The sequence below is a fragment of the Hyla sarda genome, chromosome 4 (genome assembly GCF_029499605.1).
Source record: "Hyla sarda isolate aHylSar1 chromosome 4, aHylSar1.hap1, whole genome shotgun sequence".
Taxonomy (NCBI): Eukaryota; Metazoa; Chordata; class Amphibia; order Anura; family Hylidae; genus Hyla; species Hyla sarda.
Window position 1 is genome coordinate 166,954,455 of NC_079192.1, and position 24,713 is coordinate 166,979,167.

At 42.7% G+C, this 24,713-nt stretch overlaps 1 protein-coding gene across 3 annotated transcripts in view; it reads left to right on the forward strand.

The window, feature by feature from the left end:
* Positions 1–4,818: 4,818 nt before the first annotated feature.
* SNX22 (sorting nexin 22) overlaps positions 4,819–24,713 on the forward strand; it is a 51,329-nt gene continuing 31,434 nt past the window's right edge. Inside the window, exons 1-3 of one of the 3 annotated variants that reach the window (XM_056572637.1) lie at positions 4,819–4,951; positions 9,567–9,849; positions 10,328–10,497. In XM_056572637.1, coding sequence (XP_056428612.1) covers positions 10,438–10,497 — 60 coding nt within the window. In that variant the 5' untranslated portion in view covers positions 4,819–4,951; positions 9,567–9,849; positions 10,328–10,437. Of the gene's footprint in view, positions 4,952–9,566; positions 9,850–10,327; positions 10,498–12,676; positions 12,961–24,713 lie in introns of those variants that run through there. The other 2 variants (XM_056572636.1, XM_056572635.1) reach the window with 2 other exon arrangements.

Here is a 24,713-nt window from a genome sequence, read left to right on the forward strand (position 1 = left end):
TAAAGTTCTTGTTGAGGAGAGAACGGATTTCTTTCCTTATGGTTCTTAGTTTTTTGGGGGGGGGAGTCTCAGAAGGGTAGAATGGGTATTGATGAGAAAACCTAGGAACTCTAGTTCTTTGGAAGGGGTAAGGACAGATTTGTCGTAATTGATTAAAAAGCCCAAATGGGTTAGAAGAGAGAGGGTCCATTCCATATGAATGTAGGCTAAGTGTTGGGAATTGGCCATAATGAGGATATCGTCCAAATAAATTATTAGACGAACTCCTCTGGAACGAAGAGCGGCCATGACTGGTTTCATCAGTTTGGTGAAACACCAGGGAGCTGAGGAAAGGCCGAAGGGTGGCAATTGAATTTCCATTTTTTGTTGTTCCATATGAATTGAAGGAATTGTTGGTGAGAGGGGTGGATAGGGACTGTTAAATAAGCATCTTTTAAGTCTATTTTTACTAACCAATCTTCTGGTAGCAATAGATCTCTCAACAGATGGATGCCCTCCATCTTGAAGTGTTGATAACGAACAAAAGTGTTTAATATTTTCAAGTTTATTACTGGTCTGAAACCTACATCCTTCTTTTTTACCAGAAATAGGTTGCTGATGAAGCCCGGGGAGTTTAGAGGGACTTGAGTTATAGCATTTTTTGTGGAAAGTTCTATTATCTCTTGATTTACAAGAATCGAATCTGCATTGGAAAAATGAATTGGATGAGGGAGATGTTCTTGGTAAGGAAGGGAAATGAATTCTATCTGATATCCTTTTACTGTGTTTAGGATCCATAGATCGGATGATATTGTTACCCAGTTTAGGGAAAAAAGGAGACGACCGCCCACTGGAAGAGGGGAAGAAAGAGGAACATACAGTCTTACCTGATGGTCTGGAACGGGTGAAACCTCTTTGTCCTCTCGCTCTCCAAGGATGTCCACGGGTTGGGAAGAAGGGGGGGGGGGGTTGGGGGGGGGACGGGATATGAGGGTCTATCTTGCTGATAGGATCCTCTTTGTTGAGGTCTATAATGGGGACCACGGCCGGAAAAACGGCCTCGACTTTTTCCTGCCCTGGAGAAAACCTTGCTGGAAAAGACCTTCTTCAGAGAGGATTGGGCCTTATCCAGGGAAGAAAATAAACCTACATACTTGGAGATTTCTTTTATGAATTGTTCACCAAAAAGGGAACTTTCATTAGGAGATTGGGGGTTTGAAGAGGCTAAATGGGTTAGCCGGGGGTCTAACTTCATTAGAATTGCTCTTTTCCTCTCCGTGCAAAAGGAATGGTTAACATTTCCAAAGGTGCACATGGCCCTTTGGGCCCAACCTCTGATGGTAGGGACGTCAATGGGCTTACCAGAATTACATGCTTCCTCTGAAATGTCCAATATTTTGGCAAGGGGACCTAAAAGGTCCAAAAATTTATCTTGACACAGCTTAAAGCTGCAGTCAATGCCCTTTTTGGGGTTTTTACCCAATTTTTGGAGGTATTTTAAAAGGATCGGGTCAAGCTCAGGTGTATGAGCTGCAGTCAAAGAAATAATAGGTCTTGGGCACTCAGCCTTTAGTTTATTACGGGTCTTATTATCTAGACCCTTTTTTATCCAATGTTCAATACATTTTTCAACTGAAGAATTAGGTGTCCATTCACCCGATCTGGGGTGTGAAATTTGGGATGGATCAAAAAATGGAACACCTTTACTATCTAGAATACCTTCCTCTCCAGTAGAGGAGTCTTCCATATGGAATTCATTATCATCATCATCACCCTCCACTTCGTCTGGTAAGTAGGAGGGGTCATTATAGTCTGAATCGACTGATCTATCCGATTCATTATTGTCAGAGTCCTCATTGTAATTAGTGCGATCAGGTTGAAATGAGGCTTTTTTAACCCGCTTGCTTGTTTGCTCCTCACGGGTAGAGGGTCCTGGATGCGAGGTATACACGCCATCATCATAGCCGTCATTATGGGACTGGCTTTCAATATAGTCCTGACCTTCAATCTCAAAAGAGGGTTTTTTATGTTTGGGATTAGGAAGGTCATTCGTATTAATATGCCTCTTTTTTGAGAGACTCTTTCTAACAAGAACATTAGATTGATGCGTTTTGTGGGACATCATTTGAGAGACGGTCATAGCGACCAATTTGGCCATGGATTCATGCATGGCAGTCATGACATTATTAACAGCGGTCTGGACCGACCTGGAGACAGATTGGTCGACCAGTTGTTGAATATGGTCTTCTGACATATTACTAGGTTGATTTTGTCCAGAAGACATAATGGGAACTACTACTATTAAATATATATATATATAAAAGTTAGTCAGAAATATGTATAATAAATGTAGTAACTATGACTAAAACTAATTTCAATATTAGTGCAGGCTCAAATATTTTTTACCACAGGACTAACGGTATGTATAAATTAAATGGAGTTGGAGAAACAACCTGACTGGAATGTTCTTAAAAGAACACTTATAGTACAGTCTGGCAACAATAGGTAGAATTGGTTAGGTTTCTGGCGTGTGACAGGAATTACAGCGCTGAATGACTGAGGTCCGCTCTGACAGGGAGAGGAGCGCGTCTGTCAGGGCGGGAGGCGGGGACTGCCAGTGATCACCACTGGCAAGTCTCGCGAGAGCCGAGATTACGCGCGTGTTAGATAGAGCAGGAGAAAGCGCGCATATACAGGATAGAAGGAGCGTCGGCGTAGAAGATGAAGGTAACGGGGTTAAAACGAGGTTAATAGCCCACCGGAGGATGAAGAGTTGTGGTTTGAGGTGAGCGAGCACTGTGTTGAAAAAAGGGGGTTAAGTATTTTTTATATACAACCGGAATATAGCTGAGGATGAATATCAGAAGGAGGACCAGAATATATATGGAAAAAAATGTGACTAGAATGATACGAGTATAATATTATAAGACAATAAACTGATATGAACTACTTATCTGCGGAGCAGTAAAGAAAGAGGACTATCTCTAGCATACAGGACCTTATATCACCTGGGCTGGATGCTCATTGGCCAGTACCTTGACCAGCATGTTCGGCTGTGCATACCAGTACTGATACACCTGCTACCTACGTTTTTTCTTATAATTCAATGAAAAAGAACTTTATTAATACTGCTATATGTTTTCAGTAAAGAAAGTTATTGCATATAATGCGAGGCCTCCTGTCTTGATATAAAATCCACAACAATAATAATCAATTACAGATTTTTGAGTTTCCCATTAAAGGGGTTTCACACATACTGTTTTGATGCAGTTTTTGGAGCCATTGCAAGGTGTGGATATATAATTTAAAAAAAAATCTACTCCTGTTTTCTTTTAGTTTCTGTATCCACTCCTAGGGGAGGATTAAGGGTACCATGGGCCCCATGCTGTATGGAAGGTGTGGGCCTTTCTCGAGTGCACTTCAGCAGCACTGCCCTGCCTCCTTGACACTTGTTTGAAAAATAAAAAGGTTGTATAATTTTGGCAAACACCATCCAGAAAAGGTACAATTTGATGTATGGAACATGTGGGCCCTCCTTGAGTTCGATATTTTAACCCCTTAAGGACCAAGCCTATTTTGCCCTTCAGGACCAGGTCAATTTTATTTTTGCATTTTCGTTTTTTCCTCCTCGCCTTCTAAAAATCATACCTTTTATATTTTCATCCACAGACGAGTATGAGGGCTTGTCTTTTGCTCGACCAGTTGTCCTTTGTAATGACATCACTCATTTACCCTAAAATGTATGGCGCCACCAAAAAAATACTATTTGTGTGGCAAAATTGACAAGAAAACGTGAATTTTGCAAATTTTGGATGGTTTTGTTTTCACGCTGTTAAAATGATACCCATGATTACATACTTTTCTATTTCTAAACATTTTTAGCCAAATTAGTACGTTTAAAATCTTTGTTTGGCGTTATGAGGGCTCATTTTTTGCTCTGTGATCTGTACTTTTTATTGATACCACATTTGCTTATATAAAACTTTTAATACATTTTTTTATTATTTTTTGGAATATGATGTGACAAAGCAGCAATTTTGGATTCTTTTTTTTTTTTATGTTTACGCTGTTCAACGGGATTATTAATATTTTATTTTGATAGGACACTTATGGACGCGGCGATAACCAAATATGTTTATAAAATGAAAATTTTTATGCTTTTTGGGTGTACAATTGGAAAAACGGACATTTACCTTTTTTCTATTGGGGGAGGGGATTATTCAATTTTTTTTTTTACTTTTTTTGCACTTTATACGTCCTCATAGGGAACTATCTATAGCAATCATTTGACACTATAAATACATATGCATACATAGCTATGCACATCAGTTGCATTATGTACATGTGCAGTTTAAGTACAAACAGTACATACACACACTGGCTATGTTGCAATGCAAACCAAAAATGTCTATATAACCTGCCAAATTGTAGACATGTAAGTTTTATCCATAAACTATTTCCCAGTATAAAAGTATTAAAGGTGATTTTTCCAGCCACAATAGATTGATGGCCTATCCTCAGCATAGGTCATGAACAGCTAAACGGTGGGGTGCTGTGGTATCGGGATGTAAATACAGTGTATATCCGGATACTTTGGATCTGTACATTGTGTACTGTCTGTGCTAGGTTACTACAGCTCAGTTCCTATTAAAGTTAATTGGAGCTGAGCGACAGAAATCATGCGCCACCACTACACAGTGTACAGAGCGGAGTCAAGGATACTCGATCCATACATTGCGTTTACATCTGGGTGCTGCAGCTAGCCTGAACAGCAGATTGGAAGGTGTCCTGCAGGTCAGCATCCTGTCACTTTGCAATTGATTGTCTATCCTCAGGTATAAGGCTCCGCTCGTCATTCAAGGTGGGGTGAATGAAGAACCAAGCCAGGCTGTGGCACTTCAGCAGCTCTGTCCCACCTCCTTGACACTTGTCTGAAAAATAAAAAGATAATAAGTTTGGCAAACATCATCAGGTAAGGAAAGGTACAGTTTGCTTTTTTACCCTAAGGGTAAATTCACATGAGCAGATTACCTGCGGAATTTCCACAGCGTATTTATTTACTGTGGAAAATCCACAGTGGGTTTTGCTACCATTGACTTGAATGGGTCAGTATAAAATCTGCAATAGAGGAAGATTTGCAGATTTTCCTTCGGACACGTTGAAGTAAATGATAGCAAAATTCCCTGCAGAAATTCCGCAGAAAACCGCCCATGTGAACATCCCCTAAGGTTAGGTTTCCACACAGGTTTTTTTTTTTCTGGCGTCTCTTGGAAAACTGCCCCTGCAGTTTTTGAGCCAAAGCCAGAAGTATCAGCAACAATGTAGAAAAAAAGTAGATTGCACTCACCCAGTATATAAGGAATTCTCTTAATTGCAGATCCATATTCCTTGAAGATAGCCTGAGACTATGGAGGGGAGAAGCACAGTCATCAGAATGCTGAACTGACATCCAAGGCGAGGCAACGTTCCTTTCACGGTCTTGCCTCCTTTCTGAAGCCAGAAGTACACTGCTCAAAAAAATAAAGGGAACACTTAAACAACACAATGTAATTCCAAGTCAATCACACTTCTGTGAAATCACACTGTCCACTCAGGAAGCAACACTGATTGACAATCAATTTCACATGCTGTTGTGCAAATGGAACAGACAACAGGTGGAAATTATAGGCAATTAGCAAGACACACCCAATAAAGGAGTGGCTCTGCAGGTGGTGACTACAGACCACTTCTGAGTTCCTATGCTTTCTGGCCGATGTTTTGGTCACTTTTGAATGCTGGCGGTGCTTTCACTCTAGTGGTAGCATGAGACCGAGTCTACAACCCACACAAGTGGCTCAGGTAGTGCAGCTCATCCAGCATGGCACATCAATGCCAGCTGTGGCAAGAAGGTTTACTGTGTCTGTCAGTGTAGTGTCCAGAGCATAGATGCGCTACCAGGAGACGTGGAGGAGGCCGTAGGAGTGCAAAAACACAGCAGCAGGACTGCTACCTCTGCCTCTGTGCAAGGAGGAGCACTGCCAGAGCCCTGCAAAATGACCTCCAGCAGGCCACAAATGTGCATGTGTTTACTCAAACGGTCAGAAACAGACTCCATGAGGGTGGTATTAGGGCCCGATGTCCACAGGTGGGGGTTGTGCTTACAGCCCAACACTGTGCAGGACGTTTGGCATTTGCCTGAGAACACCAAGATTACCAAATTTGCCACTGGCACCTTGTGCTCCTCACAGATGAAAGCAAGTTCACACTGAGCAGATGTGATAGTCTAGAGACGCCGTAGAGAACGTTCTGCTGCCTGCAACATCCTCCAGCATGACCGGTTTTTCGGTGGGTCAGTAATGGTGTGGGGTGGCATTCCTTTTGGGGGCCGCACAGCCCTCCATGTGCTTGCCAGAGGTAGCCTGACTGCCATTAAGTACCGAGATCAGATCCTCAGACCCCTTGTGAGACCATATGCTGGTGCAGTTGGCCTTGGGTTCCTCCTTATGCAAAATAATGCTAGACCTCATGTGGCTGGAATGTGTCAGCAGTTCCTGCAAGAGGAAGGCATTGATGCTATGGACTGGCCCACCCGTTCCCCAGACCTGAATCCGATTGAGCACATCTGGGACATCATGTCTCGCTTCATCCACCAATGCCACGTTGCACCACAGACTGTCCAGGAGTTGGCGGATGCTTTAGTCCAGGTCTGGGAGGACATCCCTCAGGAGACCATCCGTCACCTCATTAGGAGCATGCCCAGGTGTTGTAGGGAGGTCATACGGGCATGTGGAGGCCACACACACTACTGAGCCTCATTTACTTGTTTTAAGGACATTACATCAAAGTTGGTTCAGCCTGTAGTATGGTTTTCCACTTTGATTTTGAGTGTGACTCCATATCCAGACCTCCATGGTTTTATAAATTTGATTTCCATTGATAATTTTGAGTGATTTTATTGTCAGCGCATTCAACTATGTAAAGACGAAAGTATTTCATATGATTAGTTCATTCATTCAGGTCTAGGATGTGTTATCTTAGTGTTCCCTTTAGTTTTTGAGCAGTGTATATTTAAAGGAATGGGAAATATAAAGGAAGGACTTACACGTCTTCTTTTTTCCTGGATTCACTTCTGACTTAGGCTGGGTCCACACTACGTTTTGTCCCATACGGGAGCGCATACGGCAGGGGGGAGCTAAAAGCTCGCGCTCCCGTATGTTACCGTATGCGCTCCCGTATGTCATTCATTTCAATGAGCCGACCGGAGTGAAACGTTCGGTCCGGTCGGCTCATTTTTGCGCCGTATGCGCTTTTACAACCGGACCTAAAACTGTGGTCAACCACGGTTTTAGGTCCGGTTGTAAAAGCGCATACGGCGCAAAAATGAGCCGACCGGACCGAACGTTTCACTCCGGTCGGCTCATTGAAATGAATGACATACGGGAGCGCATACGGTAACATACGGGAGCGCGAGCTTTTAGCTCCCCCCTGCCGTATGCGCTCCCGTATGGGACAAAACGTAGTGTGGACCCAGCCTTAGGCTGGGTTCACACTACGTTTTTGCCATACTGTTTTCAATCCGTTTTTCTAAAGAAAACCGTATGGCAAAAAACGGATGGAACAGTATGGGGGAAAAAAGTAAACCGTATGCGTTTTTAAACAGTATACTGTTTTTAAAAGTGCATACAGTTCCGTCAGTTTTTATAGAAAAAAAACCCATACGTTTTTGAAAATTTTGTCCATTTCTAATGGGAGGGGTCTTGGGTGGGGACTTTAGGATTCAAATGCGCATGTGCAAAGTAAAAACATATACGTTTTTACCGTACGGAACCGTATGCATGTGCGTTTCCCTTAAAAAAAATGTATGCGGTTGCAGTACGGTTTTTAAACCGGAGTGAAAACCGTGGTTGACCACAATTTTGTCTCTGGTTTAAAAACCGTACTGCAACCGCATACGTTTTTTTTAACATGGACGTCAATGGGAAACGCACATGTATACGGTTCCATACGGGAAAAACGTATACGTTTTTACTTTGCACATGCGCATTTGAATCCTAAAGTCCCCACCCAAGACCCCTCCTAATAAAAATGGACAAAATTTTCAAAAACATATGGTTTTATTTTTTTTTGGGTTTAAAAACGCATACGGTTTTAACATCAGATAAAAAACCTGTGTGGAAACCTAGCCTCACAGCTATCAAACGGTGTCTGCAGCTCTTAGCAGCAAATACAGCTTCCATGGAGCTCTATTGTGTTTGTTTAATGAGTTATGGTTTTGTTTCCTTTTCGTGGTTTTTTCCTTATTACAAATCGTGTAACAATAACCGCAATGCTTAACTTTTAATTGACTCTCAAAAGACCCAAATTTTGCAATCCATCATACAAGTGTTTCAAAATAAAACCTTTACCAAGACCTGGTCTTTGAAAGGATTTATTTTTTATTTTTGTATTTATATTTAGTTTTTTACCGCCACCCTTGGGAGAAAAACAATGGCCTTGTTGACCCCAAACATTGTTCGGGAAAGGGAATTCCTGTATATCAATTGCCATCCTTTATTTTTATGTGTACATTATTGCAAATTGCAGATGCGAATAAAATAATTATCCACAATAGATTTGAAGACATTAAACTGTAGGGCAGTATTAATTAGTGTTACCGCTGCAATTTTAGTGCTGCTTTCCAAAATTAGTGATTTGGGGAAAAATAGTTGTAAAATTGCAGCTGTACCACGTCAAGGTAGCCATGTGTGAACACAGCCTTAGTAAATAATATCCTGATTGCAATGCCATTATATAGTATGTTATTGGCATTTATTTTATGCTATTAACAATTTAGGGTGGGACCTCTTTATAATCTGTTTGGGTCCCTATTCCTTGGAATTTTGTTTTTAGTGTGTTTTTAACAAAAGAAAAACTGAGTTGTTGTCTTTCAAGTGTTTTTTTTTTTTTAAAGGAAAACTGTTTGCCTGTTCACCCGCACTAAACCCAATACACTTGGTTATAGTGTGTATTAACAGGATTCCATAGAGGGGTCACATACTTAAATAGGTTCAATAGGTCCCGAGATATCAGCTTCTGAAGTTCCCATGCTGGCCGCTTCTGTCTCCCTCTGTCACCTCCTAATCCTGCCCTCTGCTATCTGAATATTCATAGTCTTCAATTCCACGTCCTAGTGACAAGGAGTCACCACCAGTCACGTGAGTGCAGCGCTCTCTCAGCAGAGCGCATGCGCCAGAAGATTTATCTTCTGGCACATGCGCTCTGCCGAGAGGGCGCTGTGCTTACATGACTGGTGACTCCATGTCACTAGGATGTGGAGTTGAAGACTAAATATTGAAATAGCGGGGTCGGGATTAGGAGGTGACAGAGGGAGAAAAAGCGGAAAGCCGGGTGGTCCTGCCTCTGCGCAGCTCCCTGAATACAGCATGGGACCTACGGAAGCTGATATCTTGGGATCTACTGAAGCAATTTAAGTAAGTGACCCCTCTATGGAATCCTGTTCACCCACACTATAATCCAGTGTATTGGGTTTAGTGCGGGTGAACAGGTTGACAGTTTTCCTTTAAATATTTATTTTGTGTTGCTTCTTAGATAGATTTTGTGCCTGGTAGTTATCTAGGTTATCTAGGAGGCCGGATGAAGCGCATTCCTATGCGTGAGACCGCCGGCAGTCGCCTCTGAGCGCTCCACTGTCCGAGTTCTCCGTGTCCGAGCCGTGACCCGAGATGGGAGCAGGAGTACCTGGATTATAGCGGTGAGTGCAGGGCACCTTTGTCCTTTGTATACTACTATTCGGTGATTGTTGCTTTCACTGTCCTAGCACCTCCGCTGCCAGAGTTGGGTTTCCATATCTGCGGGACGCCATTTCCATCTCGTGGTCTCAGGAGGTTTAAGGTACCGGTGCCACTACCTTTTCTTTTGTTATTACCAGTCAGTTATCTAGGTTTAGTTGCTGTGGATATTAAAAACGTGTGGATCAACGAGAAATCACTGAATCACATGATATAGGAAGCACATGATTTATTGTGCAGTTTTTCATAGTGTTTATGAGCCAAAGCTAAAAGTGGATTCTAAAGGAATTGGAAGTGTATAGGAAGGATTCACACCTCTCCTTAGTGCTGGATCCACTTCTGTCTGTGGCTCAAAAGGCTGCACAAAAAACTTCACTGGCATTTAAAATTAAAATTAATTGTTGGCATAAAAAAGAAAATGTGTGTCATTTCGAACCTAGGGCACATTCTCACATACTGGTGCAAATTTACTATTACAAATGTGCCAAAATTCTGTCTCAATTCATCCCAAAAACTGTCATACATAACTTGTACCACATTTATTATTGCTTATAATCACTCTTTGTGTCTCACTTAAAAAGGGGCTTGAAGTGGATCAAACAAAAGGCACAATTGGTACAGCTCACCCAGCCACATAGAAGTGCAGTCTCACTGGCTGACTGATCCTGAATGGCAAGCGCCAGGTGCATGGATGCCGCGTCGGACAGACAGAATGGAGTATCCAAGGAAATTTGTAGGAATCCAGCACCAGGTTAAAGTGTATAAACCTTATTTATTCTGTTTAAAAAAACAAGTTGTATGGTAATTCCCTGTAATGAATTTAGAACCTGCAAGGTCTTTAGGTGTGCTGTCCTGAATGCAAAGGAGGGTGTCGTATTCCTGAAAAAAATGGACATTACCTGAAATGCCTCCTTGTGTGGCAAAATTATAGTGCAAAATATTGACCACCACTAGGTGGTATAAAGTTATTCAACAAAGTCTAAAAGTGCACCAAATATATTTTTGAGAATGAGCTGCTGTGATAAAATCATATTAGACTGTTTGATACAGGATTAGTAATTGTGTCGATCTCTCTCTTTTTTTTTTTTTTAATACAGTTTTCACCTTTTAATGTGTGAATATACCCTTAAAGACAATGGAGGTTCTCAACAGGTTCAGAGCCTTTTGTGTGTTGAAAAATTGCAAAATGCGCAAAATTTATGTGACTTTTGGTTTTCCACTTTGCAGTGGTTGCTGATTTATGAAGTATGACCTTTCTTAACCCCTAGAGGGCACGGAATGTACAGGTATGCCCCGGGTTGCCTGGGGCTTGCCGCAACAGGACATACACGTATGTCCTGAGTCCCATCCCAGCTATAAAGCTCCTGGCTATAAAGCTCCTCCGCTCACATCATAGACCGCAGGTCCCGGCTACTATATAGAGACTCGCCGGTAATGGCAGACATCAGCAACCATGCTGATGTCCACCATTAACCGTTCAGATGTCATGATCAATACCCAGGATCGCCCAAGACCTTGTGCTACCTGGTTCCAAGAGTGAAATGCTGCCCCCTCCCCAAAAAGAAAAAAAAAAAGCATTAGGTAGGCAGCAGTTCCCCCACATTAGATAGGCAGCATAGTTTTACACACACAGACACACTCACCTGGCCTACTCCCTGCGGCAGCAGCCTGAGGAGTGAGGTAAGCTCACTGTCTTAAAATGGTGCTATTAAGCAGCTCGGACTGCACCGGCGCTGCGGACACTTTAGAACAGTGAGCAGCAGCGGCGCAGCTGCAGGGACGGCCCAAACATGGACCTAGTTGGCAAAAAAAAAAGTGACGCCTGGGACCAATGTTTTTGCGCAACAGGGTAAAAAGTCAAAGTAGAAAAGACGCAGAGGAATCATACAGATTGGTGTACAGAAGGGATTTTTTATTTTATTTTTTATTTTATTTTTTATTTGCATACAAAATTTCTCACCCTCGTGCAATGTCACTTTAAATAGGTCACAAATAAGCAAAATCAAAGCAAAAATAAAGACACACAATGATAAATGTCCCTCATAATGAATACTGCAGCAAATATGGCCAAACAATATATTATTATAATTTATTTTTTTTGTGTGTGTTATATGTGCATCAATGAGAATTTGGAAGCTTCATTCTCTAGTGATCTATGATCTCCAAACTGTGGACCTCCAGATGATGGTTGTCTGGCCATGCTGGGAGTTGTAGTCTTGCAACATTTAAAAAACCACTGCTCTAGGCCATGGCCATGCTGGGAGTTGTAGTCTTGCAACATTTAAAAAACCACTGCTCTAGGGCATTCTGTCATGGCATGATGGGAGTTGTAGTTTTGCAACAGCTGGAGAGGGCCACAGATTGGGAAACACTACTTTAGGGCACGGTGGACATTTATTTAGACCAATGTTTCCCAACCAGGTGGGAAAAACTACAACTCCCAGCACGTTGGCTGTCCGGGCATGCTGGGAGTTGTAGTTTGGCAACATCTGGAGGCTGGTTGGAAAACACTGATTTAGACTTTGTTCTGTATGGACCCTTTTTTCTTTTAACTATATATTTCCACAGGTTGCTCCATGCGAATTGTTCCAGAAATTTCCAGCAACCACCAAACTTCACCAGTAGTAAAATCTCATGTAACATGTAGCTTTGCGGTGTGTGGCTTTATGATGCGCATTAAACGCAAAGTCTGAATTTAAACGACGAGAAAGGAAAAAAAAAATCCCGCTTCAGCCTATTTTGTGTGAACTTGGTTCCTACATTTCCCCCACACGGAGCACTCGAGTATTATGTGCGCTGACCTCCCCCCCAGCCCAAACCTATATTATCCCATTGAGGACTGACATGGACGCCCCGGGTGACAGACGAGCCGCTTACAGGAGGCTGAACCGTGTGAACAGTGTGTGTGGAGAAGGCGGCTCTCCTGCGGTACATGAATGGAGCCGGGGAGGGGCGCCATTGTCCCGGGGAGGGGCTGGCACAGGAGTCTAGTGTTACCAAGTTTCTAACAGCTGAAGGGGACGCAGCGGAGGCAGAGATGGGGGTGGGGTGGCATAAAGACATCAGATGTGTGTAGCCGCATCCAGTCTGTACAATCCCGGGGAGCATGACGAGAGCCTGAGCCGGGAACCGAGTGTCACCTCACCCGAGGATGATAGAAGTCTACATTCCGTCTGTGGGGCACCAGGTGTACAAGGCTGACAAGACCCGCACGGTAGGCACCGGCCGGGGGCACTGACTTGTAGTTATACCCATTTAGGCTGTGGGGGCAGGAGGACCTGGGCACCTGGAGCCGATTAGCTGGTGTCTGCCCCTGTGTTACTTAGCACAAAGGACCCTGGAGCTGATGTCTGCCCCCAGTTATGCCCATAACCTGGCACTGCTGAACAGTGTACATCCATAAACTGCTTGTATATGTTTAACCTGGGCAGATGATGCCCACAAAGTCATTTTACATTGTAACCTATTAGTACAGGGAACTTTTTGCAGACTCTTATTTGGTATATTTAGTGTGCCCCCCCCCCCCCCCTCATCATTTAGGACTCCTGCCTGGGTACAGGGGCACCTTCATCATTCCTCAAAGTCTGAATATTGGTGGACTACAGATTACCTCCACAAGTTCAGTGCGTCTAATGTTGGTACCAGAGACGCCATGGTTATTGTAAAAACGTCAGTTTTTTCCTATTTTACCCCCCATATGGGGACTATTCAAGTGTAAAAAAATGTAAAAGTAAAAAAAAAGTGAAAAATCCCCTCCCCCAATAAAAAAGTAAAACGTCCGTTTTTTCCTATTTTACCCCCCGGGATTGGACCACAAGCTAAAAGAAGGGAAGGATCAATATGCGCGAAAAATTAGCATATGTGAATTTTGGGGCGCCCGCCAGTCTGACACAGTAACTAGTATTGGAGCCTTGTTTACACCACGAGCTGGAAGCAGGGAGGGATGATCACTGTGATGTGTACTGTGGAAAAAAAAAATGTGAATATTCGTATTTGCGAATATATAGAGCTTTATTGGCGAATAGGCGATATTTGTGATAAATATTGCAATTTTGAATATTGGCGCCCAACACTATTTCCCAACCAGGGTGCCTCCAGCTGTTGCAAACCTACAACTCCCAGCATGCTCAGATAGCCGTTTTACAAAACTACAACTCCCAGCGAAATAGAGCAGTGTTTCCAAACCAGGGTGCCTCCAGCTGTTGCAAACCTACAACTCCCAGCATGCTTAGATAGCCGTTTTGCAAAACTACAACTCCCAGCGAAATAGAGCAGTGTTTCCAAACCAGGGTGCCTCCAGCTGTTGCAAAACTACAACTCCCAGCATGCCCCGACAGCCGTTGGCTGTCCGGGCATGCTGGGAGTTGTAGTTTTGCAACAGCTGGAGGCACCCTGGTTTGGAAACACTGCTCTATTTTGTAGGATGTATGGTACACATGGTATGTAAGGTTTTGTTGATGCCACTACATAACCCTGTTGAAGCTTGTGCTGAGGTATATGACGTATGGGACAGTGTTCTCGTGCTGTGCATTGCACAATGTTATAGCAGAGGTGTCTAGACTTTGATCTGTGGCAGTTCCTCTCCTAGTCGCTCTTCTGTTGTCAAAATGGGAAAGAATACTGAGAAGTGGAAAGGAAAACCGTCCCAAAGCTTTTCTTCAGCAACTCCGCAAATAACGCTTTGGGTTGTTTTCTTTTCTTTTCATGTGTCTGAATAGAAGACTGGAGAAGAGTTGGGTTGGAGGGAACACTTTTGCAGGGGTGACTACAGATTTCAGTGAATTCACAAAGCATGTATTTGTTGTTTGGTCCAGTACAAGGTTATAGTAAGTGTTATAGTAAGTGTCATAGTAAGTGTCATAGTAAGTGTTATAGTAAGTAAGTGTTATAGTAAGTGTTATAGTAAGTGTTATAGTAAGTGATATAGTAAGTGATATAGTAAGTGTTATGGTAAGTGTTATGAATTTTAACAAACTGTTAATAAACAGTTGTGGATTCTAGGCATGTTGCATATTTTCCTGACTGGGGACCCCTTTGTAGATGGCAATAGTCCTTAATAAAGCATATAGACTTAGGTATGTTCATGACATAAGCCTGATAAGGGCCTGTTCACACTACATATTTTTGGAGTGGAATTCGGCTCCGGAGTTCTTCTCGGAAAATACGATGCAGCAGTCTCTCGTTTTTAAAGGAGATCTGCAGTGAAATAAACTTATCCCCTATCCACAGGATAGGGGATAAGTGTCTGATCGCGGGGTGGTCTGACCACTGGGACCCCCCGCGCTCTCCCGTATGGGGCCGTGGCTCACTGAGGTTGACAAAGCTCTATGGGAGAGGCGGGGATGCATGAGCACTGCATCCCTGCCTCTCCCATAGAGATACATGGAGGGGGCGTGTCAGCCGCAGCATCATGCTGCGGCCAGCACGCCTCCTGCACGGGAGAGCCAGGGCCCCGTGCAGGAGATCGCGGGGGGTCCCAGTGTTCGCACCCCCCCGCAATCAGACACTTATTTCCTTTCCTGTGTATAGGGGAAAAGTTTATTTCACTGCAGATTTCCTTTAATGGGATTCTGCTGCACCATTCACACTATGGAATTTCCACAGTGGACCTTCCGACACAGAAATTCCAGACCCCAGAAAGAATGATCATGTTCATTCTTTGTGGTGGAATTTGCTTGGAAATGCATTGCCGTCTGTGTTGTTTCCATTCAATCCTGGCACTGGCTTGTTCTGCTGGCACCCGCTACAGATGGAATATCTCGGGGCGGAAATTCCGTAGTGTGAATGAGCCGTAAAGGGGTTTTAGCATGATCCACTTTCTACAACAAAGATAATATTTTGTTGAATGAAATGAATTGTCTCGCTCTGATAAATAATGCAGACATGGCTTTATTTTCTTGTCTCTGCCTTCTTTTTAACCACTGCCTTCTGTGTTGGGCGGAGCTTCTGTCACATGGTTATCTTTGAACTTCATTTCCCAGCAGTCATTAGTGCAGAAGCTAATTCCTGTACTGCATGGAGAATCTAATCTATATGATAATAAAGTTATGTTTTCTCTCCTCACACAGCGTACAGTGTTATAAGAGGGAATAATATCCCTTTCTCCTGCCAAGTGAGTGAAGTGTTACAAACTGTAATATAGAATTTATAGCAGTACATGATATGATGTATATTAACCTCATCCTGTCTGGTGAATATTAAGCCAGACAAGCATACATAAGTGTGTAAATACTTCGGGTGGTGCTACCTATTTACCCTAATACTTACCTGGCTAACTACCTTTCTAAATACCTGGCTACTTAGCTAGCTAGCTACCTAGCTAACTAACTACCTGGCTAGCCACTTACCTACCAACATATTTACCTATGGTGGATTCCCTAATAAGGGAACTAACTACTGTGGGTCATAATTACCCAAAGGGGGAACTACCTTCCCTCTGGGGGGGGGGGGGGGTATACCTTCTTAATGGGGGGACCTACTAATTTACCCACTTTTACTGTTCAGGACAAGAAAGGAGGCATTATTACAGTTTAAAGCTTATAAATAGGGAGCTTGTGTAGAGGCGGAAAGAGCACTGGAAAATGTAGAGTCTAAGATGTTTGTACTGCAGATGCTAAAGAAATGAGTTTTGGCTAGAAAAAGTTGACATGACAGTCTGACAGAAAGGAAAGAGGACGACTGCAATTAGAGAAGACGTCACCTGTGAGTCACTGGATGTAACTAATCACTTACATGGCGTGCAAATCCTATGTACAGCTCTTTTCTACCACTATATGGACACTGAATTGGAGGAATACTGGTCTTTTGTGTAGTGGGATTTATATAGTGATGGTCATGGTGTGGCAGTATTATTTGTCCCGTGTACCTTACTGGTAACACACAAAACTAGCGCTGTGCATCTATTTCATTTTTTTGGAGTTGCTCACCATTTTCTTTCCTTGCACTGTGAATGGAAGTTATTATTGGTACCACTTTTGCGTATATATCACTTCTTTTATTCAATTTTTTTTCTGGCATATGATGGAACAAAAAAATCAGCAATTTTGGACTTTATTTTTTTACATTTACGCCATTTTAAAAAAAAATGCTATTCACTGCCTAATTCCTGGGGAAAAAACCCTCCCGCTGGATAACCCCTTTAAGTCTATGCCCAGAAAGGGAGAGAAAACAAACGCACTAACATTTGTTACCACCTACAGTCGGGAAGATAATAAACTGAGATATCATTATAGGACATCTGCAGCAAAAAAAAAAACTTATCCCCTATCCACAGGATAGGGGATAAGTGTCTGATCAGTAGGACCCCCCCCCCCCCCCCCCCCCGCTATCTCCCAAACAGGACCCCTGCATTGCCATTCTGTGCGCCGACTAAGGCGCATAGCGCCGAGCTTACTGGGCTCAACAGACACGCCCCCTACATACAGCTCTATTAAAGAGGCAGGGAGGCACAAACTCTGCATCCCCGCCTCTCCCATAGAGATACATGGAGGGGGCATGTTGGCCGCAACGTCATGCTGCGGCCGACACGCCTCTTGCACAAGAGAGCCGCAGCAGAGCCGGGGCTCCGTGCAGTAGATCGGGGGGGGTCCCAGTGTTCAGACTCAGCAGATTTCCTTTAATAAATATGTTTTGTACCAGGATGCTGTTTTAAAAATGTCTTAAAGTAAGGTGCAGGTTTACAGCTAAACAGAGTCCCATTATGGGCAGTATGCTGTCTTTAAGTTAGATTGAATACCATAATGGGAGTAGTAATAGAGAGACATGGCGAACTTGAAAGGGCTTTATAAATGCAGTAATGCTAAAATGAATTATACTAAAATAGAAAATGAGGGGAGAGCACATCAGTAAACTGAGCAAGCTGAGCAACCTATAGTTACCTTGGGCACACACAGCAGAGGTCCTGGGTCTTCAATGAATAAACACCTGCGGGGTGCACATACTAGGTAAACTACCATATATGGCAATAGCAGAAAAGGGAGCATACGTGCACTCACTGCCGGGATGGTGTCAATGCATCCAGGATCACAGGAACATGCCGAGATGGAGAGGAGCACTCAGAGGCAACGCCAGCCGTTTTGCACGACAATGCGTACTTCTTCCGGCCTCTGAGGCCGGAAGAAGTACGCATCGTCGTATGAAACGGCTGGCATTGCCTGTGAGCGCTCCATTCCGTCTCGGCATGTTCCCGTGATCCCAGACTCACGGATGCGTTGACACCATCCAGACGGTGAGTGCACGTACGCTCTCTTTGTTATTGCTAAAATGAATTATGAGAGCGAGTTTATTTATTGTAATTTTACCCATGTCGTGTATAGGATTACCTGTTACAAATGTAAAATCTACTATGTGGGTTATATGCAACATGACTAAAATAAAAAAATAAATAAAGGAGCACCTACTTGATTCCACTAATCCCATGTGTCTGAATCTTTCCAATGCATCTATCCCTTTTTAAAATAATAAGCACACAGTGTTGGGTCTGGTCAGTCAAGGTGGAGCACAAGGAAAGGACAGGTCCATGGGGTGCATTCTGCAAGAGGAATGCATATTTAAGCGAGTCTTGGAATTATATCCAGTGGAACCATGTCTTATAAAAACAATCATAGTCATGGAGCGTGGAATACAAGTTCTCCAGGTACATGATGTAATAAACTTAAATGAGCACTGTCATATTTAAATACTTTTTATATGTTGTACATCTTGGCAAAACATTAACCTTTCTAATATACTTCATAAGAAAATTCTATTCCCTTTTTATAGAAATCATGGCTTATAAAATCATGGCTTTGTCCAAGCTGAAGCACAGGCGTAGACAAAGTCCAGTAAGTGAGGAGGGGCTAGCACTGTGCTCTCTCCTGTCTGATAGGACTCCTCTGTGCTCTCTCCTGTCTGATAGCACTCCTCTGTGCTCTCTCCTCTCTGATAGCACTCCTCTGTGCTCTCTCCTCTCTGATAGCACTCCTCTGTGCTCTCTCCTCTCTGATAGCACTCCTCTGTGCTCTCTCCTCTCTGATAGCACTCCTCTGTGCTCTCTCCTGCCTGATAGCACTCCTCTGTGTTCTCCTGTATGATGGTACTCCTTTGTACTCTCTCCTATCTTATAGCACTCCTCTGTGCTCTCTCCGGTCTGATAGTACTCTTCTGTGCTCTCTCCTGTCTGATAGTACTCCTCTGTGCTCTTTCCTGTCTGATAGTACTCCTCTGTGCTCTCTCCTGCCTGATAGCACTCCTCTGTGCTCTCTCCTGTCTGATAGCACTCCTCTGTGCTCTCTCCTGTCCTATCAGCCAGGAGAGAATACAGAGGAGTGCTAGCCCACCCTCACTTACTGGACTTTGTCCATGCCTGTGCTTCAGCTTGGACAAAGCCATGATTTCTATAAAAATTACATTTTCTTATGAAGTATATAGAAAGGCAAATGTTTTGCCAAGATGTAAAACATATAAAAGGCTTATGAATCTGACAGTGCCCATTTAAGCAAATCAGAGAGAGTTCAGAGGAGTTGTGGATTGTTTTTAAAGCGAATGGATACACGCCCGTGTGACCAAAAAGTGACTGTGTTTAGACATTCACTGAAATTTCAGAGTGATGGAGAAGAAAGAGCACCAGAGAAAAGTCAAGAAGGTATATTGTGCTGCACCTTGGTTTTTGCCACTATTTTGTACTTTACTGTGGTGATGTGGGGAGGTATTTTGTGGTGCACTTGCGTGTTTGGTTCCTCAGGGAGGTATTTTGTGCTATACTCTGGTGTTTGGCACTTGGAGTGGGGTATTTTGTGCAGCTCTGTTGTATTCTTTTAGTGCTTCTGGGGAGATATCTCCAAGAAGTTATTTTGTAATGCCTAGGGTATTTAGATACAGGGCTAAGACCAATAAATTGAATCTTTGCCTAAAATGAAGTAAATTTGAGTAGCCGTATTAGTCCAGTGATGCTGATGCAAATCATAAAATGTTGCAGTATCTTGCAATAACTTTTTTATTGGAAAGCCTTTGTATGACCTCTCCATTCCACAGAATATAGCTTTTTTTTTTTTTTGCAAACGTAAAACAAATACCTGTCAGCTGTCAGGATCCGGGCTGGTACGCAGGAAGGTCACTGTAGTGGATCCTCTGTGTCAGTGAGGAGATGGTGTGGGCCGTACCAGGGGAGCGGAATCTAAGAGGTTACTGGTTTTCACCAGAGCTCGCCGCAAAGCGTGATGGACTTGCTGCGGCAGGTAACCCCCAGGTCGTTCCACCCGATAGCGACTCAATCACTGACAGCTGAGACAGGTGCGGTGCACAAGGCAAGGCGAGGTCAGACGTAGCAGAAGGTCAAGGCGGGCGGCAAGGTTCATAGTCAGGGGCAACGGCAAGGGTCTGGATACACAGGCTAGGGAACACACAGAAACGCTTTCTCAGGGCACAAGGCAACAAGATCCGGCGAGGACAGGAAGGGGAAGTGGGTTTTTATAAGAATGGAGGTGATAGCACTTGATTGGGCCAGGCACCAATTAGCGGTGTACTGGCCCTTTAAATTTCAGAGAGCCGGCGCGCGCCCTAGAGAGCGGGGCCGCGCGCGCCGGGACGGAAGGAGGACGGGGCAGGTGAGCAGAACGGGATGCGACCCGCGGGCAGGCACGTCCCGCTGTGCAGATCGCATCCCCACCGGGGGACTCAGAGCAGCAATCCCGGTCAGAGAGTCTGACCGGGACGCTCCTAACAGAAGATGAACGCCGCGAGCGCTCCGGGGGAGGAGTGGGACCCGGAGCACTCGGCGTTACATCAGCATAATCATAAATCCTTTCAGAGTGAAATACTGAAGGATTAGTATTTTCTGATGATTAGCTGTGATCACTACCTGCCAGCCCTAACCTCCACTGAGAACATGAAAGGGCCAATGTTTTTTAACTTATTTTCTCATGGCAAAGTCGTATTCTTCTCTGGTTGTGTTCATTTGATACCAATGCATGCCAGCCTGTGTGCACGTAAATCATCCAGATTACTTTGATGTTTAATAGATTTAATTTCAAGGAGATTGACTATTGTAGCCAAACAGGCATTCCAAATACAGTGATTCATATCAGCATTCAGGCTAGAACGGGGAGGAAAGTTTACCCCTAGTACAACCTTTTTATGCCATGAAAAATATATTTGTAATACATTTCTGAATAATGAAGGTAATGATAATCTGATAAAATCAATAACCAAAGCGTTCCCTGTGCTCTGATTATTGATTTTCATGGCTACACCAATGAAACTGGAGAAAAAAAACTAAGTAAATGAAAATATGTTGGAATCTCTGCTATTCAGTTTGAAGGCTGCAGACCTCTTTACTTTGCTTTGTTTATTGTTGATTTATTGTTGATATTGTAAATTGAAGCAACTATCTATATAGTCTTCAGTAAAAATTTCCTACCATTTAGCTGCTACTCAGAGAAAGGTAAGATAGAGCTGCCAGAGAAAAATAACAGCTTAGAGTAAGCATTGGAAGAGAAACCTTGAAGGGCAGAATATAGAAAGAGCAAACAGACAAAAGGTAGTTTGCAGAGGAGAATCATATAGGCTCATACAAGTATAAAGAGAAAGCAGAAAGCACACTGCATAGTCTGTAGAAGTGAGACTAAGCAATACTCTGAGTAATGTGATGTCTGCCCTGGATTAACTTGACTGTTCCTTTAAACAGAATTTGTTTGCATTTTGGAACTTTTTGTTTCCTATATAGTTAGTCTACTTCTCTTGTTCAGATCAAGTTACATGCTGTAGGCTGTCTCTATGTCACATGCACATTGTTTGCTCTGTATGTTCAAGAACCAATATTGATGACTTGGCAGTGCACTTGTTCATGTAATGAGATTTTGCATGTCAGAGAACATGAGTCTGCTCCCCTGAGTAACCCTCTAGGGCAGTGATAAATGTCCAGAATCCTTTCTATTGCCAGGTCCATTGGGGGAGATTTAGCAAAACTGGAACAAAGAACGAGGCCAAGGAGATGTCCAAGCAGTCATATTTCAACTTTCATTGTCTAACGTCCTTTGGAGAATAATCTTACCTGGTAGTTGTGGGAAATACCTCCTACTTTTCTTTTGCCTTATAGTAGAAAGCACTTTCCATAGTAATCTTTTTGTATAGCTCTCTTATTTTATGGTGGTATGTTCAGTTCTATTGAATAAAATTTTTACTGCATTTGATATTTGTATGATCCTAAATACAGTTGTGTGCATAAGGCTTTAGGCTATGATATGGAGTTTTGAGTTATGTCCACACAGTATTTTAGGCAGTTATTTTTTTTTAAACAATAAAACTTTCCTTTTTAAATAGTTATTTTATAGCTGAAAAAATGCCTTAATGCACCTTATGTATTTTTCCCATTGGATTCTATTGAGCCAAAAAAAAACAGCTTTTTGTGTATACATAGTATAATTCGTTAATTATTACAGTCATACAATTAGGTCCCGGGGCTTGTTTTGTCCAATTATATGCCTAAATTCAAAATCACTTGTAATTCACTAGATATGGAAATAAAACAAAACGTATCCTTTCAAAATGTGTTTTAGCATACCCAAAATGGTGGGAAGTCCACATATCATATCAATTTAAATTATGCATATGCAGAGGCATGAACACCTAAAAAAAAAGGGAGATGGGGAGGGATGTACAATCCTAGTCTTACCCCTCCCATTTATCTTGCCTCTTAGTAAGGGTGTCCCCAACCAGTGATGTAGAATAGAACAAAAATGGTGGTACATTGGTTAAATATTCAAAAGGTGGGAGGAAGAGCAAATGACTGTCATAAAAAACTGGTTAAATAGACACATACATTTTGTATCCTCTGTATGTTATAAAGTAATAGTTACACCTGGTTAAATGGATATTGTTTGCATGCTGCATTTTGAGAAAAAATAAAATAAAATACCAGTAACCCAAAAAATGTACCACAAGTAAAGAAAAACACACAAAATGAAAGCAGCATTGTTTTATTGTGTTTTATTTTTTCGCACTGACCACTAGCTAACATGTGGTGCAGGACTTTTCATAAAGGGATATTGCTATCTAATAATTTGATGGCATAAGGCTAGGGTATGTGTAAAGGGGTGTGACATCTAGGTCCTCCACTGATCGTAAGAAACAAGGGGCCACGGCACTCAGAACTGCAACTCCTTTCCTGGTTTTCGCATTGCAGCTGCACTACTATCAATAAAGATTTTCTTTAGTTTCCTCGCACAGCAGGTGTTTGGTCGCTGCTTTGCACTGAGAGTGTGGACCCCCAACATTTATAGGATGATGCCACATCCTAGCAATATGCTGTAATTTTATATCTATCATGATTTAAACTCTCCCTAATCTCGCATACCCCCCCCCCCCCCCGCCATCTGTCCCTGACTTTTCACTGACACTATCCCTATGTTTCTTTTCATTCAAAACCCCCTCATTCTACCTGATTTATTGTCTTCTTGGCTGCTCATTCAGCTGTCCTAGTGTGAGGGAGGAAAGGGGGCGTGGCCCAGCATAGAGGCTGTGAACACAGCAGCCTGCAGCTCTGAATCTTCTCTCTGTTTACAACTGTATGTGCAAAGAGAAGAAAGATCGGAGCTCAGATAGTATAATGGATGATGGCATGCAGTAAGGTGTATGCCCTGCTGTGCTATGAGCACAGTGCTGCTTCTGATTGACTTGGCTTGTGGCCAGAACTGGTAGGGAGACCCCTAGTGGTCATTTCTTCAAAGTGGAAAATGAAATAGAAAGTAGCATATTTTTTAATGACATGCTATTGGAAAGTTATTATGCATGCATGAATCTATAATATATCAAATTTTTTTTTTTTTTTTGATGAAAGGTACCCTTTAAATAGTTTTATAAACATTTCATAAATAATTTATAATAGATGCCTATTATCCCCAAAATTAATATTAACAATGTGACAATCATATATAAATCCAAGGATAGGCAGCACTTCCACTGTAGGGAAAAGTCCTGGGGGAATTTCTTGCGTATATATAATATAAAGAGAAGGCCTGACTCATCAACGCCCAGCCTAAACCCTTGGACCTAGAAAGCTGAATTTTTTCACAGGTGTTGTTTTTAAGACTTAGACGAGGAATAAGAGAGGATTTTTCTAAATTCAACCCTTAAGGGGGTGAAAAAGGGGTTGAAAGTTTGTATGGAAGTCTGTCATTTTTGAAGCTAGAAGCATGAAACTTTGTTTTTAGACTAACAATTAGAGATAAAGAAACACATATTTTAACGTTTTCTAAAATTCCACCCCTGAAGAGGTGAAATGGGGGTTCAAAGTTTGTATGAATTAACCACTTGCTGCAGAATGCCAGGTATACCTGGCGCTGCAGCACAGGAGGGTTATGAAGCAAGCTCAGGAGCTGAGTTCGCATCATACCCGCACGGTCCTGGCTGTTATCAGCAGCCAGGACCCGTCGCTAATGCCGGACATTGCCGTTCCGCCAGATGTCAGGCATTAACTCTTTAGACGTGGCGATCAAAGTTGAAATAATTCGGGTTGTATGGATGCCCGTAGACTTTACCCAGAGCAGCCTCATTAATATAGGATTGTAAGAAGTAAATCTATGTTACCCCAAATTTAATGTGAGCGAAGCCGTGGGCAAAAGCTAGTTTATTATAAAAGGCTATTCTGCAGTCATGGGAAAGGGGTCCTGTTAAGGTATGTTTCCGTGGGCTGGATTGAGGATGGAAAAGCTACAGCAGAGTACAGAAGGGGATGAGATTTTCTTAAACCTTGTCCACATGTCAGCTGACAAGCATGTCAGTTCATGTTGTGGATTTTCTGTTCTTTTCACCCAAGGAATTTTTTGGGAAAGTAAAAATTTGCTTAAAAACTAATGTGTTGTGGATCTTATTTGCTGCAAAAAAATCTCATTCAGGGGGAAAAAGTAAACAAAGAAAACAAAAACTAAACATGTAACAGAGACTGGCAGAGGACAAGGAAAGCATTATCATTGAATTTTTTTTCCCCACCAA